Below are 15437 nucleotides of genomic sequence, written 5' to 3'. Positions count from 1 at the left end.
AATGTAAAAACAAGTTGTTAAGTTTTGTTTTCTCATCGCTTTATTTTTTCATTCTCAAAACCTTGGCTTCCCTGTTTCATAAGCATCCTGATCTATAGATCATGATTTCTTAACTTTCTCAGGACCTCCCATTTAAGTCTGGGGGTCAGCAACCCAAGAATTGGCTTAATTATGCATTATTATGCATTATTATATTATAAATGCAATTTTATTAAGGGTGATCACCCAATCAATAAGATGCACCCTATACAGCACAGGGGACCAATATTTGGGTCCCAAGCCACAGGTTCACAAACTTTGCTTTATATAATGTCATGAAGATTTCAACTCACAATATGCAATATTCATTTTAACACTTTATACAAATGATGCATATTATACGAATATAAAACTATGTCAACTTAGACACATATATGATATCAACTACAGCATATGAAAAATCTCTGCAAATGCTAAACAATAGGTCAGTTCTTTTATTAATAATAATAATAATAATAAATAAATTAATATAAATATGTTCTTCGTGCAAATGTCATTTAAACACATTTATTTATGACTTGATATTGAAGGAAACATATACTGACGATAATTCTAATCTATAAACAGTATACATTTTCTTTTAATTAAATTCTTGCATTAAAGCGACCTTTGTTCTTTGATGTTTTTGGAAAATGATGCAATATAGTTGAAATTAACAACTTGCCACAAGATGCAGACACAAGTAGATCATCAAGAATGCTACAGAGGTGTAACCACAAACAATGGCAACGTTGAGCCTTTTGGAATCAATTGCGGTGTTGGAGAATGAGCCAGTAAATAGCCCCTGCTTTAGTTGGTACCAGCATTCACACACAACATGGACACACTCTCCCGTAGGACACACCTACTGGAGAGGGCTTGGAGGTATCCATAGTCATACCCCTACCTCCATTTTATGCCCCTCCTCTGTCTCCTTTCTTCTCACCTACCCTGTCTCAGCTCATCAATTCTTATTCTCCTCCATATCTCCATTATCCTCCCCTCCTCATCTTGGTTCTCTACCCTATCTTTCCTCCACGCAGCTCTAATACTACTCCCATTCAAGTTTCAGGCCTGTGGTGAGGGAACTGTTCTGTGGGTAAACCTGATTCCAAGACAACACTGCTGCTACTGCTAGAGGTGGGAAGTGGTGGCAGCAGCAGTGGAAGCACCGGTAGGTGGGTCCTGGGTGAGCTGCAGGGGATGCAGCAGGGAATGTGATGGGAAAAAATAGCCAAACTGTAAATTATTTACCCCCTATGGTAAAATATAAGGATATTATAAATCAGAGTAATTAGGGCCCTTTTGATGTGCCTTGTAACCTCTACCTCACTGCTGACAATTCTGAAGCTTGAATGATAAAAATAATCATTTTACTAGATACTTACATTTTCAAATATATTTTTCAGGTCTTTTGGAACTGCACAATAATTATTAGTTCTGAGAGCATCAGGGAACTCAGCTTCTTTTTCATACCATTTATTAAGTCTAATTTTGATATTTGGTACAATGTTAGACATGCTGATCTATTTCCTACTGTGAAACCAGCAAAGCATTTCGTTCATTTTTCCTCCTCTGCTTTGAAGCAAAACGTTAAACTGAAAAGGAAAATGGAGTGTTGGACAATATGGAAGATAGAAGCAGTCAGCAGATTGCAGAACTATCTCTTTCCTTCTGCTTGAATGGAGGCACTTCCAGTTCATGGAAGCAATGTATTTACTTCATTGGCCAACATTTAAAGAGTTGCAAATTCCACTGTCGCTTCCTCCATCCCCTAGCTAAACTCAAAAATCATCGTCTACAAACCTATATTCATTCAGTCTGTAAAGATAATTGAGATGTTTGCTCATAGAAGCTGTCCGTTGTGAGAGAGACAGAGCAACTAAATCCATTACCTTGACAGCTGGGGTCTGGAATGAATTGTTCCAAATAAATACAAATAAATCTGAATACATGGATGGCTCCATCTGCTGTCTGATCATCATAGTCACAGCGACCTACACAGGGGAGCTGACATTTGTTTTTCTACACTGCTGATAGTAATTATATGCTGCAAGGGGTAATGACATATATATATAAATATATAGATATATAGGATCAATGTACAAAGAGAACATTGTAATTTAAATGTATGTCTTTGGGTTGTTTTATGATTTACGCATAATTACACATTGCAGCTTTGTGTAGATACCAAGCACTGTATTGCTGCTATTAATCTTTAGAATGGAAATATTTAAAGCCTTTTTGCTGTAATAGTATTAACATTATTGTCTTCCTATATGCCAAAGTCTTGACTATGTCATGGATATTGATAGTTATTGCTGAATGATAACCATGAATGATAACCCATCAGACTAGACTGAATGATATCTCCTGTTGAGAAGTATTATGGGATACAGTTCAGTAATGGCGAGATGCCATTTAGAGCGGTAGGTATTTCAAAATAATTTAGAAAGTGATAAAAATGAACCAAAATAAGAATTAAAAAAATCATTCATTGCCATTTAAATTTGTTCATTAGACAGCTCAATACATTGCAAAGTCTAGGGATGAGCAATTTTTTTGACCTGATACAGTTTTGTTACAAAATTTATATTTTCCCAAGTGGTGAAAATGTTTGCAAATCTGTGCTTAAATGTCATCATGCGTTTTGTTTCGCTGAAAAAAAAAACAAGGTTTTTCACAATGAAAAATGAGAAGAAATACCCAAATATCCACTGAACTCCAATGCATTTGGTCTGAGAAAAAATCTAATGAATTTGGCAAATTTTTTCCATTTTGTTATTTTTTGTGTGTTTTTTTTTGAATATTTGACAGAGTGAAATGAGGCAGTTTCGCTCATCACTAGAGCTCATCACTAGACCTGCTTCAAGGGAAGGTAATATTGAGTGATTATTTATACATGGGATGGGAAAAAGGCGGGAGAGTGATACTAACTAGTATATCACAGCAGGATCAACGGGCTTCATCTCAAACTACTTCACGTTTTTTTTCCCTCTGATATTGCCTACACGGAGAAGCTGATTTGGATCTGGCTTTAACTAGAGGATTTCAGTTTCACAGAAGAGGAGCAACATGATGCCCTCTAAGGCTTGTAGATACATTTATCTGTGCAATTATATTTATCCCTTGTGGTACAGTTTGGGAGGGGGGATTTAGTCCTTTGAAGAGTTTTATATATATATATATATATATATATATATATATATATATATATATCTACAGGGCCGCCATCAGAAATCGCAGGGCCCCATACGAAAAGATTTCCTGGGCCCCCTGGCCACCCTCCCCACCCCACAGGTCCACCCCCCACCACACACTAAAAAAAAAAAAACATTGGTGGCTATGGTTCCCAAATGTTAATAAAAAAATATTGGTGGTCAGGGCCCCACCATTGAAAAAAACATTTGTGGTCAGGGCCCCCCCCATTAAAAAATATTGGTGGCTAGGACCCCACATGGAGAAAAAAAATTGGTGGCCAGGGCCCCCCTTAAACGTCCATGTAAAAAAACTTGCCCCCCCCAGAAGTTTAAAAAAAATTTGGTGCCCAGCCCCCCCCCACACACAACAGGGACCACAAAGGGTTACCTTTAGCGGGGCCCTGCCATGTTACACTTACTTCATTAGTGTGGCCCACCTGCTGTCAGTGTGCTGCCAACTTCAGAATGGAGGAGGGGAGCACAGGTGGCTGCATCTTCTTCCAATGACAGCATTTTCGTCCCTTATTTGTCACAGAATTTTAAGTCCTGGTAAAGCTGCATGGTGATTGGATGAGCTGGAGGAGAATTTCAAAACTCAGCTATCCAATCCCCGAGCAGCTCAACCGGGACTTAAACTCAGTGACCAATAAGGGGAAGTAATGGACAGAAGATACCTCCCCTTGTGCTCCCGCCCTGCCTTCCCGAAGTCAGCAGCTCTCAGAAAGCAGGGGGGCTAATCAAGAAAGTGCGGTGTGGCTGGGCCTCCCTTACCCTCGGGCCCCCTACAACTCTCCCCTCTGTCCCCCCCTGATGGCTGCCCTGTATATATATATATATATATATATATATACATATTATATATACAGTTCAGTTGTGCAAGAATATTTTTTTTTAGGGGATTATATGTTGGGAGTGCTGGGGCTACCTTGTTTCGTATGTAAATTAAGCCTTGCCCATGTGCACCCAATAAGAAAGGTGAGGAGCGGCATTTCAGCTTGTTTCCTTTTAAAACTTTATAATTTGGGGAGGTGGCTCTCTCCTTAAATGCTCGCTCTCCCAACCCCGCCCAATGGTGTCTTTGGAAGAGATCATGCTAAATAAAGAGAAAAGCAGGTATGCTCTGTCTCCCCCCAAAGGTAACACTTTCTTTTTTTCACTTAGGATAGTACTGACGCATGGACACTGCCTTTACGGGGCGCGTCAGCTTATGCATGCTTTGTACAAACTTTGTAACTAAAAGTTAATATATATATATTATTTAAGAAATACTATTTAGATTTCTTTTACATAAAATTAAAAAGGCAAATGGCTGTATGTTTGGTTTATGTTGAATACAGATTAGTCTGAGTAATATTGGCCCTTTAACATAGAATCACAGGGTTAAATCAATAAAAAAAAGTCAAGAAGCAGCCAAAACAGTGCAAAAAGCACAAGTAATACAGAAAAAAAGATTAGCAAAATGAATTCTGAAAACAGAATAAAAAAAGGCAAAGAAGGAGAATAAAAGAGCAGATTCTAGGCAGTAATGCCACACTAAAATGTAATTTAGGGTTTTTGCCAGCTTCACATCTCCGCTTATTTTGTCAAGGGGCACAGCACATCTATTTCTAAAGTGGTTAAGCTCAATAGCAAGTATAACCAGGGACTAGAATAGGAGAACAATGGAAAACAAATCAATGAAGCAGCCAGGATTACATATAGCTCTGCAATTCTCAGAATATATCAGAATAACACTGCCCATAAAACACAGGGTGCAAAGTAGCATTTTACTGTGCATTAACCTGTTATACAGATTGTGCCTGCACTGCTAGTAATAGAAAGTCCAATCGCGTGGTTTTATGAAACAAACATTTCTAAAATCTAAGAAAAAGTGAATTTCAGAATTGATAAGGGAAGCAGCAGGATGCCCCCAAGTTTTCATAGCTGATCTATTCGCACCCCCCCCCCCACTCCGAGTTATAGAAGTTTGAGAAGGTGGTCCTGGTAATGCATGAAGTTAGGGGACCAAACTGGGGGACAGGCCTACACTGGAATATTGGCAAATGGCAGAGGGGCTGCTATAAAATGCCGGTCAGTCACTATTTATTGCCTGTTGGGGCCTCAGTGTACTGGTCATGTGTGTGTGTGTGTGGGGGGGGTATAAATTACTTAAATCAGGGCTATAGCAATTTGCAGCCCTGTTGGCTGTTATGAAAGTACAACTGCCTTTGATTATATGTAAGCACTGAGATAATATAAGGCACAATGTACCACCCTACTGTTAACATATACAAGGATATCAAAAGTCACATCTTCGTCATCATCATCATCATTCATTCATTTAATTAGTTCCAGCAAGTTATTGCTTGGATTACGCATTCAGGCAGGTAATATTCTCCTGGTATCTATCAAACGTAGACATGTCCATCAGACTGAAGTGTGATTGATAACCAGTGAAAATGGGTTTCCACAGAGTCAAATGCATGTGACCTTTACATCACTACTGCCGACATCTGCTACTGTGCATACTGAGAGCTGCCATGTTTCCACTGAATACTTATGGTATGTAGTTTTAGAAGGGTATACAGATGCTTTTGGCCATAAACTAATATATAACTGGGTGATATTCCCAAAAGTGTGTTAGGTAGTGGTCTTTTAGAAGTCCAAATATTGTGTAAGAAATTGGAAATATTGGACAGTAACCAAAGAAATATTGGACAGTAACCAATTTAGTGGGAATTTAGTGGGACCCTAACTGTTCTTAGGGTCATATTTATAAAAAAAAAAGTCAGTGATTGCTGTACTCTGTATGAAATTCAGAAGTTAAGCTGTTTAAAGATTTTGTGCATATATGTTAAATTCTGTGTATATGTCACATAAATTGTAATAGATTTTACGCTCTTTGGAGCACATCACAACGGTGTATTGAAACACCAAAGCAAAGATTACTCTTTTTTTACTGTTTACTTAAAGAGCACCTTTTTTCCCAACCAAAGGCGCTGTTAACAGTATATATATTTTTTTAACTAATTGCCACTTCAGCACTAGGACACCTGCACCCGGTTAGAGCAGCCATGTTGGGGCACACGCATGTTCATAACGAGCGAATGGCGCAACTTGCTCATTATAGGCATTTGTGTGATAACAGAAGCTCATTATTTGCTCTGTACAACATGACTGCTTGCACCGAGCACTCCCTCCAGGTGCGAGTGTCCTAGTGCTGGCAGGGGGCAATTTGAAAAAAAACAAACCACTGTTACCCCCAAATGGAGTGCTCACTCTATTAGGCCACCAACAGGTGCCCTTTAATATAACTGTAGGGTAACTATGTATATTTGTCTCTCCTCTGTGTTGTTCTGTGTAAGGAGGGGGAGGAGTCACACCCCTGTGATCTGACAGGAAGGAAGTGCTGCACAGGAAGTGCTGTGAGAGAGATGCAGCAGAGGGAAAGCAAAGGGCTGCAAGGTCCCAGTCCCTTTGTGTGTGTGAAAAGTCAGTAGGGAACCCCACTGGCATAAAGGCTCACCCTATTTAGGGTGCGGAAGGAAAGGGGGTCCTTGTCAGGGCTCTGAAGAGCAAAGCATGTTCTTCTCAGGGCAAGGAAAGCCAAATGGAGTCCTTCTCAGGACCCTAAAGAAACTGCCACATAAGTGGGAATCACCCCAGCAGCTCAGAGATAAAACCATTGGAAATTGTATGAGAAGTTGCTCCTGGCTAGCAGGCTGTATGTGTCACAGTTATTTAAAGGAAAAATGTCCTGCAAATAAACCTATGAACCTTTCTTCTATGTGATTGCAGGAATTTCCCAAGGAGGTGTATCACAGCCCAATCTGTCCTGACCCTGGTGGAGGCAAGGGAAATCATAGTGTAACTGCTCTCCCCTGTAGCGGAGACACAGGACTCCTGTAGCACCACAAGGAAGAAAATCAGTATTAGATTTCCCGCAGTATCAGAATAAAGCTACATAACTATATTCCTGTAGGGCACATCATAAAATTGTGATGCTATATAAATAAATAAATACATACATACATAAACCGCAATGACCTTAAAGGAGAAGGAAAGGGGTGCCAAATGTTAGGCACCCCCAAGTGATTGTATTTACTTACTTGAAACCCCGGTCCCCCTATCAGCAGAAAACTGCACCGGCCCCGGGTTATTCCAGTGAGCACCACGGAGCGATCCTCTTCTGGCTTCTTCTTTCTTCAAGTTTCCCGGGGCAAATGCATGCACAGTAGAATGTAAAAACCGACTTTTAAGTTAAAGTTCGGCTTTTCGCTCTACTACGGATGGGCAGCCGGGCAAAGAAATAGGAAGCAAGAAGAGGATCGCTCCGTGGTGCTCGCTGGAATATCCCCAGGCCTGTGCAGTTTTCTGCTGATAGGAACACTGGCCCGGGGTTTCAGGTAAGTCAATAAAATCACTTGGGGGTGTCTAACATTTGGTACCCCCCAAGTGCAAGAAGACTTTCCTTCTTTTTTAACTGCTTTTTACACCGTATTTGAGAGATTCATTGCTGCCAGGATTTGTTCCATTGATTTCATTAGGTTACACTGACATTGTGTAAAAGGATATATAGTGAATAAAGTACCCCCTCTTGTAAAATATAAGGATATTATAAGTTACCGAGGAGTTTCATGACCATATAAAAACACGAGGCCGAAGGCCGAGTGTTTTTATACAGGTCATGGAACTCCGAGGTAACTTCTAATATCCTCATATTTTACAACTGGGGGTACTTTATTAATTATAATACACTAATTTTAGTGAGTCATGTGACAGAAATTACATCAGTACTCACCGTTTATAACTGATGACATCACTACTCACCGTTTATACGGATATAATTTACAAGATATTCATGGCTTTTGTGTATTATAGTAAATTACAGCATTTTTGCAGCATAAAACTATAGAAACTAAAAATCACCACATTTTACACAAAATCACTCAGACTTTTCATTACTATGTTTTGCATTGATCAGTGTGACACGAATATAGATTTGGTCAGTTACTTCGGTCACATAACAGAATATTTGCAATATAATGAAACTCAAGTCGTTTACCCGAAAAAATTCTTTGGTTGATCCTGAGTCCAAAGTACCATAAGCTATTTCTGTTTGTTTGGCCAAGTCCTCTGCACTCTCAATAGGGGACACCATTCTCTCCACGGTAAGGAAAGCGGCCAAGTTGGCAGTGTAGGAAGAGATTATGATTAGAGTGAAGAACCACCAGACTCCTCCGACTATTCTGCCTGACAGGGACCTGCAAGGAAAAGAAAGATTATTATTATGTCATTCATCTCAAATATTCATGCACGCAGCAAAAACCATCATCTCCTACCTGTTAAACTACTGCAACACATGAAGCTATAATAATAAAACCACTATCTTTTATGGAATGAGCAACCAGAGCTGACTTTCCAGGGGTGGGCACATAGGGGTAACTGACTTGGGCACTGTACATAGTCCCAAGGCAAAAACATTTGTTTCATTTTCCTTTGTGGTATAAAGTAATGGTGTATATTCTGGCATACACATGTTTTTTTTAAAACGCATACTGTCTGAAATTATAGCAGCCCTTTACCCACTGCAGCTTTAGATGTATGTCATCAATATTGCACCAAAGGTTGCTCTATTGTAGCATAAACTTCACCGTTTTATAAATATGTCCCTGTGCTGTGCTTTACAATCACCGATAGCGCAAGATGATCACATTCCTTGTGTGCAGTATCCCGTGTTCTGCATTGCAGAGACCATAAGCAACAGCTCATTGCAAAGCTACAAATGCATTCTGCATAAATGGCCATGATATTGCTTGTGGGTTATGAATTGTGCTAAAGGGGATTCAGTTCTAGAGGCTGTCTCTTGTAAACCCACTCGGAAGTAAGGAATGCATTCACTTTTTTAAATATTTACTGCAGCCTAGAAATATACTTAACCCTTTGAAAGTCTTAAGCCCCATATTTAATTTTTAATGTAGTAGAAAATGTTTCCACTAACCAATAACGGTTTGCCAAGACTGGTGGGAATGAATAATTCCTTAGTTGGGTCCAAAACAGTTACCTGACTTTGTAGCCCATCATACAGGAATGATTACTGCCATTTAGGCAGGAATTTCGATTGGTGGCTTGAGTGCTAACAGTTTATATTTGCCTTTCAATGTGTAGAATATAGAGAAGGGATGCAGAAGGTGTTGGTGGTATCAGTATGCCACTTAGGTTTGGAGTAAGGGTAAATATTTACTTGTCCTTTACAATTCTGGAACTACAGCATTCTAACATAGTAAGTTCGGTTGAAAAAAAATACATGTCCATCAAGTTCAACCTTTTAACTCTATTTTAACCTGCCTAACTGCTAGTTGATCCAGAGGAAGGCAAAAAAAAACAAACATTTGAAGCCTCAGAGGGGGAAAAATTCCTTCCTGACTACAAAATCGGACTAGTCCCTGGAGCAAGTTGTACTATCTTCCATAACCCTGTATTCCCTCACTTGCTAAAAAGCCATCCAACCCCTTATGACAATGTTATTATGAATCTGCTATGAGCTATGGGGGTAACTTGACCAAATACTGAACAATAATGTGGGGTTTTCTCACTTTTACTTAAGTGGAAATAATTAAAACAGTAACATGGGAGTTGAATAGTTACTTGTTGGCACACAACATTGCCCCCGTACATATTTATGTTTCTCAGAAAAAGCTGCCATAAAGCCATACTGAAAATATAGGACAAATTGTCAAAAAGCAGTAATATAACAAAAAAATGTTATATACAGGCCTGTGACATAATCAGTTTGACATATGTAAATACCACCTTTAGTGGCACACAACTTAAAGTAAAGGTAAATTATCAAAACAAATGAATGTAATACTACTTTAATTGTTTTCTCTCGTAGTCGAGATATTGGCAGTTTTTTAAGTGCTGATTTAATGAATTTTGAACAACAGCGCCACCTGCTGGTTATTTCAGGCAACCAGTTATTGCTGATTAAATTATAGGGCGCATTGACAATGCCCCAGACAGTCTGCACCACAACAGGACATTGTGCAAATAACCACTGTTCCCTGCGCTCTGTTTCGGGGGGCAGAGACCAGTTGACTGCTTGTTGAATCTAGTGTGGTCGGCATTAGGCTGTGCTAGATTCAGAAGTGCCATTCACCTTCCCAGCCCCTACCCAGAGCAGCAGGAGGCGCAGGTCTCATCAGGCTCTTGTCCTTACTGCCTGTTCTAAGGCAGGTAGTTAGGACTGGTTAAGCTCTTTGCTCTGCTGCTCTTTTGATTTGCCTCTCTCTCTGCAAAGAGGGACATAACACTGAGCACTAAGGGGTGCACCCAGGGGCTTTCAGAATTATTTTCAAAGGAACAGCAGGTGGCACTGTTATATTCAAATTCATTATATAAACAGTTTAAAAACCACTAATACACTGAAAACTAGAAAGAAAACGTCAGTTGCAAAAGTATTTAGAGGAACACTTTGAGCAATTTGACATTAATTGAGAGACATTGCTTGACATTGAGAGTTTAGACTTCACATAAATTATCACCTTTTTTTGTAAGGTATAAATCTGCCCATGAACTAAAAACTGCCATATTGTTCTACCTCTTTTGTGTCAGTTGTTTGTTTTTTTTGTAAATATGTATGTTTAGTAAACCCATTTATTGTACAATGCTGCAGAATATGTTGACTCTTTATAAATAATAATAATAATCTAAATATTCCATAGAAAGAGTGGACACCTTTGAACAAAGTAGTAGAATGCTTTCGTGCTGTTAATGAGCAAATCTTTTTGATGCAAGAACATCTCAGATGTAAGAATGCCCTTATTATACTCAGCAAGAGATGTTTTAGAAAATGTTCAGAATTCACAACTTTTCAGGATACTGTGCCTTTACAGCTGTGTGTTGTATTGAGGTTGTTGCCAGGTATACAACTCATAGCATGAGGCCCCTTTAAGAATGCAAATTGGTGAAATGGAAAACACTGAAGCAATGAACCAAAATTAATTATTCTGCACATTTCAAGGTCAATGATGCCTGTTTTAGCTGCATGGATGAACTGTGCACTTCTTGAAAATAGAGTGGAATTAACCCCTGCATTGTATGGACTACAGCCGGCAGCCTTGCCAGACTGTATCAAGCAAGTAATAAATCGATAATGTCAATATTATTTTCACATACATTGACTCTGTAGCACAGACACATGGGTTTAACTATTATGAAACCTTTTAACCTTCCAGGGACCTTTGTAAACCCCATGAAATACATTGTAATCTCTAAGTGTCATCATGGGGCCGGCGTTAACGACTGTAATAAAGCAATCAATAAGGTCTCCACATTATATGTGCCCTGGAAGCCAGTGACCCTATACAGAGGCTTTATCATCACATAGAGATGCTCACAAATGTGTGGGGTAAATAGAATGATAAAAGCATTTCTGCTTTGCTGTGAAGTGATTGTGATGTGCCTGATACAAACATTTTTTATAAAAACTTGTATATTAGGCGTTAAATCACCATCTATTAATAGCTCCTAGCTCCAAAGCTTTTTGGGGAAAAATGTATGTTTGTTGGTGATTAAGCTCTTAAAGATTTGATCTGCCATTCTATTATTGTGTGCTTGCTTGGCACCCTATAAGTGAATACCGATTTAGATTAGCCTTACTCTGGCTAAGGTGCACTTAAACGTACAGGAGAAATACTCCATGAAAGTGATGGCACGAAGGGAGATCTAGTCACCTTCTATAAATCTTGGCTACTGTGTACGATTAAATTCCAGCAAGAATGTGAATTTCCAACAGGATGGCATAAGCCTCGCATTAGTTTTCCGAAGTCGCCCGAAGTTTCTTTGAGAGGCAATGTCGGATGATTTCAGAAAACCGAAGCAACACTTCCTGTCGGTGATTCACATTTTTGCCATTGGGAAGGCATTTTGGGGAGATTAGTCACCCGCAGTAGCAAAGGTTTATCGCAGGCAGTTAAATCTCCCCATGTGACCACCCTTAGGCCTAATACTGCCTATGCTTATAATCAAGTGGATAATTTCATTAGCAGTTGCACCTATAATCCCCCTGCATTATGGACTCCTGCAAACAAAACAGTCACAACTACTAGTGATGGGCGAATTTGTCCCATTTTGCTTTTGCGAAATCTACAAAACGGTGAAAAATCTGTTGCATGAATTTCGACGCCTGCAAAATTTTTTTTATGGGTGTGCCTATTTTGTTCATATGCATTAAAGTCCATGGGCGTCCGAATAATTTTGACGCGTGACAATTTTTATGCGCTCGACTACTCTGACGCGAGTGAATTTTCACAGCAGTTTGCCCACAGTGAAACGCAGAAATTTCTCTGAAAATTCACCTGCCGAATTTATTCATCCATCACTAGTGACAACAAAGGGGTGAAGGGGGGGTTTGAAGGGTTAAATACTAGTAATATAGCTATCAACCTCTAAAAGGACCTAACATGGAGTTGCTTAATTTCCCTGTTTATGTAATGAAATTGCAAAAGCCATAGAATGTTTGAGCAGAGAAGATTCTTAAGAAACCCTGACTATTCATGTAACTTTAACATGAACTATGAAAAAAAAAAAAAAAAATAAATAAATATATATATATATATATATATATATATATATATATATATATATATATATATGGTGTATAGGTCAAGTTCAACACTGGCGAAAAGTCGTTAGCGTTAGCCACTTTGCTCTTTAGTAAATCTGCCCCTAAGCATCTGAGGTATTTTGGACAGTAATGGTTTGGTTGGAGTACATTAGGCCCATTATGTTGCAGTTTCCCTTTTCTTATGACTTTGCATCCCACTTTATACAGTCAGCAGCTGTATATTCTTTTAGCTTTGTCTGCATATTGTTTAATGAAGAAATACCATTCTCTATTGCCATTATTGCTATAACTGCAAGACTTTACAAGATCCCAGACGGGAGTCTCTAAAATAATGAAACTGTCAAATGATTCATAGGCAAAATAATATATGTAAATTTAATGGCAATAGAATAAATGACATGAAATATGTAAAAACCTACCAGGGAACATAATTTAATTTCTTAGAGGTCTACATGCGCTGACAAACATTGTATTGCAATGGTTTTATTGGCATGGCATTTGTCAGTGTTAAGACATAACTAACAGACTCAGCTTTGTCTCTGGTCTAGATCTCAGTTTTTATATTATTTATGTGCCCGAACGAGGGACACTTGAGTTAAGCCAAAGTCAAAGTCAATCTAAATGCAGGAATTGTTTTAGAAAAGAGCAAGTGCTGTGCTAGCCAACCCTCAGACAAAATACAAAAAAAATGTGTTGTGTTATACTGAACTAAACAAACAACAATGAAAATACAGGCTTTTATCTAAATCTAAAAGGTTTCAGCATTGAATGATATGTAATACATATATGGGATTCTATATCCGAAAACCCGTTATCCAGAAAGCTACGAATTACGGAAAGGCCATCTCTCATAACTCTATTTTATCCAAATAATCCAAATTTTTAAAAATGACTTCCTTTTTCTCTGTAATAATAAAACAGTGCCTTGTAAGATATAATTGATCCTTATTGAAAGCAAAACAATCCTACTGGGTTTAATTCATGTTTCAATTTTACTTTAGTACACTTAAGGTATGAAGATCCAAAATATGGAAAGATCCATTATCTGGAAAGCCCCTGGTCACGAGCATTCTGGATAACAGGTCCCATACCTGTAATGCAGTTTTGCTTGATTCTCCCATTTCGTACAATATCATCACTGCTAATACAAATCTTCTCAGCAGGAAGTTTAAATTCAAATTGCTTTCCAAAATGTTATAGAACAAAAAATACAAATATTATAACTGTACTTTTAACAATCATCTCAGAAATAGTTGTTAATAGCCCAAATAAAATATTTCTCCCACTTCAGGCCATAGATGATTTGGTGCCCCCCCATGACCTGAGTGAAGATCTGATGAAATCAGCCTAACACTTGCATGCAAAATAAATGCAAATTTCATTCTAAGGTCATGTTATTTCCATTTTATGTAGAGTATAAAATAAATAAAACCAAGGTGGCTGTTTGTTCCTCCTCCAATGTTTCTGTGCTATATGATTACTGGAAATATGGGCAAAAAAAAGGCTTGAGAATACAGAATTAAAAGTGCATTAAAGTAAGACATTTTTGGGAATTGCCTAGAGTGTTTTCAACTATTTTTTAAAAAAAAATGAATATATGTATGATTAAACTGTTATTTAAGTAGTATTATAAAAATGGGTTGACTGGTCGGTGACCATTTTAATGTCTTTATGGTTTTATGTATTTTCTAATGGAAATAAATGAGCTTAGAATCCCTGGTTGTTAACCACAAGCACTGAAGTAGCAAACTCATCAATAATTTTGCTGACAAGCAGTAAGCAGCGAAAGTAAAACATGTTGAGAGCTTTCCATGTGATGTCCCAAAGCTTATTTGCCGGTCTTTCCAACTGGGCTAACACATGGTCAACAGCAGCTTTAATATCCTCACACTTTGTTTTAAAAGCAAAGCAGACTTGGAGACAAAAACACAAAGAACAAACAGGACTGTAAAATCGAACATTAAGAGAACTATAAATTTAGAAAAGCACACAAAATGCATACATAATGTTGGGCTTGGCTCAAGTCAAAATTCTATTTCATAGTAAACTTTCTAAATACCATTAAAGGAAAACTATACCCCCGAAACAATGTAGGTCTCTATTAAAAGATACTGAGTAAAACAGCTCATGTGTAAAACCCTGTTTCATGTAAATGAACCATTATCATAATAATATACTTTTCTAGTAGTATGTGCCGTTGGGTAATCATAAATAGAAAATTACCATTTTAAAAAATAAGGGCCGCCCCCTGAGATCGTAAGATTCACTGTGCACACATACAAACCACATGTAAGGTCACATGAGCCAATAAACAGACAGATTTTTGCTTCCTCACTTCTTCCTGTTACAGTTAGTGTTGTAGTATTTCTGGTCAGGTGATCTCTGAGGCAGCACAGATAGAGTCACGAAATGGTGGTTCAAGGCAAGAGATGTAAAAGGGCAATATTTATGTAAATATATATTCCAGTTTGGTAAGATTCTTTAATATGTCATTCAATTTGATATAAACTATCTGTTGCTTAAGTGTTCATTTTGGGGCTATAGTTTTCCTTTAATGAAAGTACACTATATTCTTTCAACTTTTCAAGTGCAAAACACAGGGATAATGCACA

General features: G+C 38.2%; 1 protein-coding gene across 5 annotated transcripts in view; it reads right to left on the bottom strand.

Annotated features, from left to right (window-relative positions):
- Positions 1 to 15437, bottom strand: part of gria3.L (glutamate receptor, ionotropic, AMPA 3 L homeolog) — a 193139-nt gene that overhangs the window by 12583 nt on the left and 165119 nt on the right. For all 5 annotated transcript variants that reach the window (XR_005963153.1, XM_018228562.2, XM_018228561.2 and 2 more), the window contains 1 exon segment: positions 8263 to 8461. Coding sequence is in view for 4 of the 5 variants with exons in the window: in XM_018228562.2 (XP_018084051.1) it covers positions 8263 to 8461 (199 nt within the window). In the remaining variant the exon portion in view is untranslated.

Source organism: Xenopus laevis, chromosome 8L (assembly GCF_017654675.1).
Source record: "Xenopus laevis strain J_2021 chromosome 8L, Xenopus_laevis_v10.1, whole genome shotgun sequence".
In the NCBI taxonomy this organism is placed as follows: Eukaryota; Metazoa; Chordata; class Amphibia; order Anura; family Pipidae; genus Xenopus; species Xenopus laevis.
Note: the sequence above shows the minus strand (reverse complement) of the source record. Positions and strands in the feature narration are given on the sequence as shown.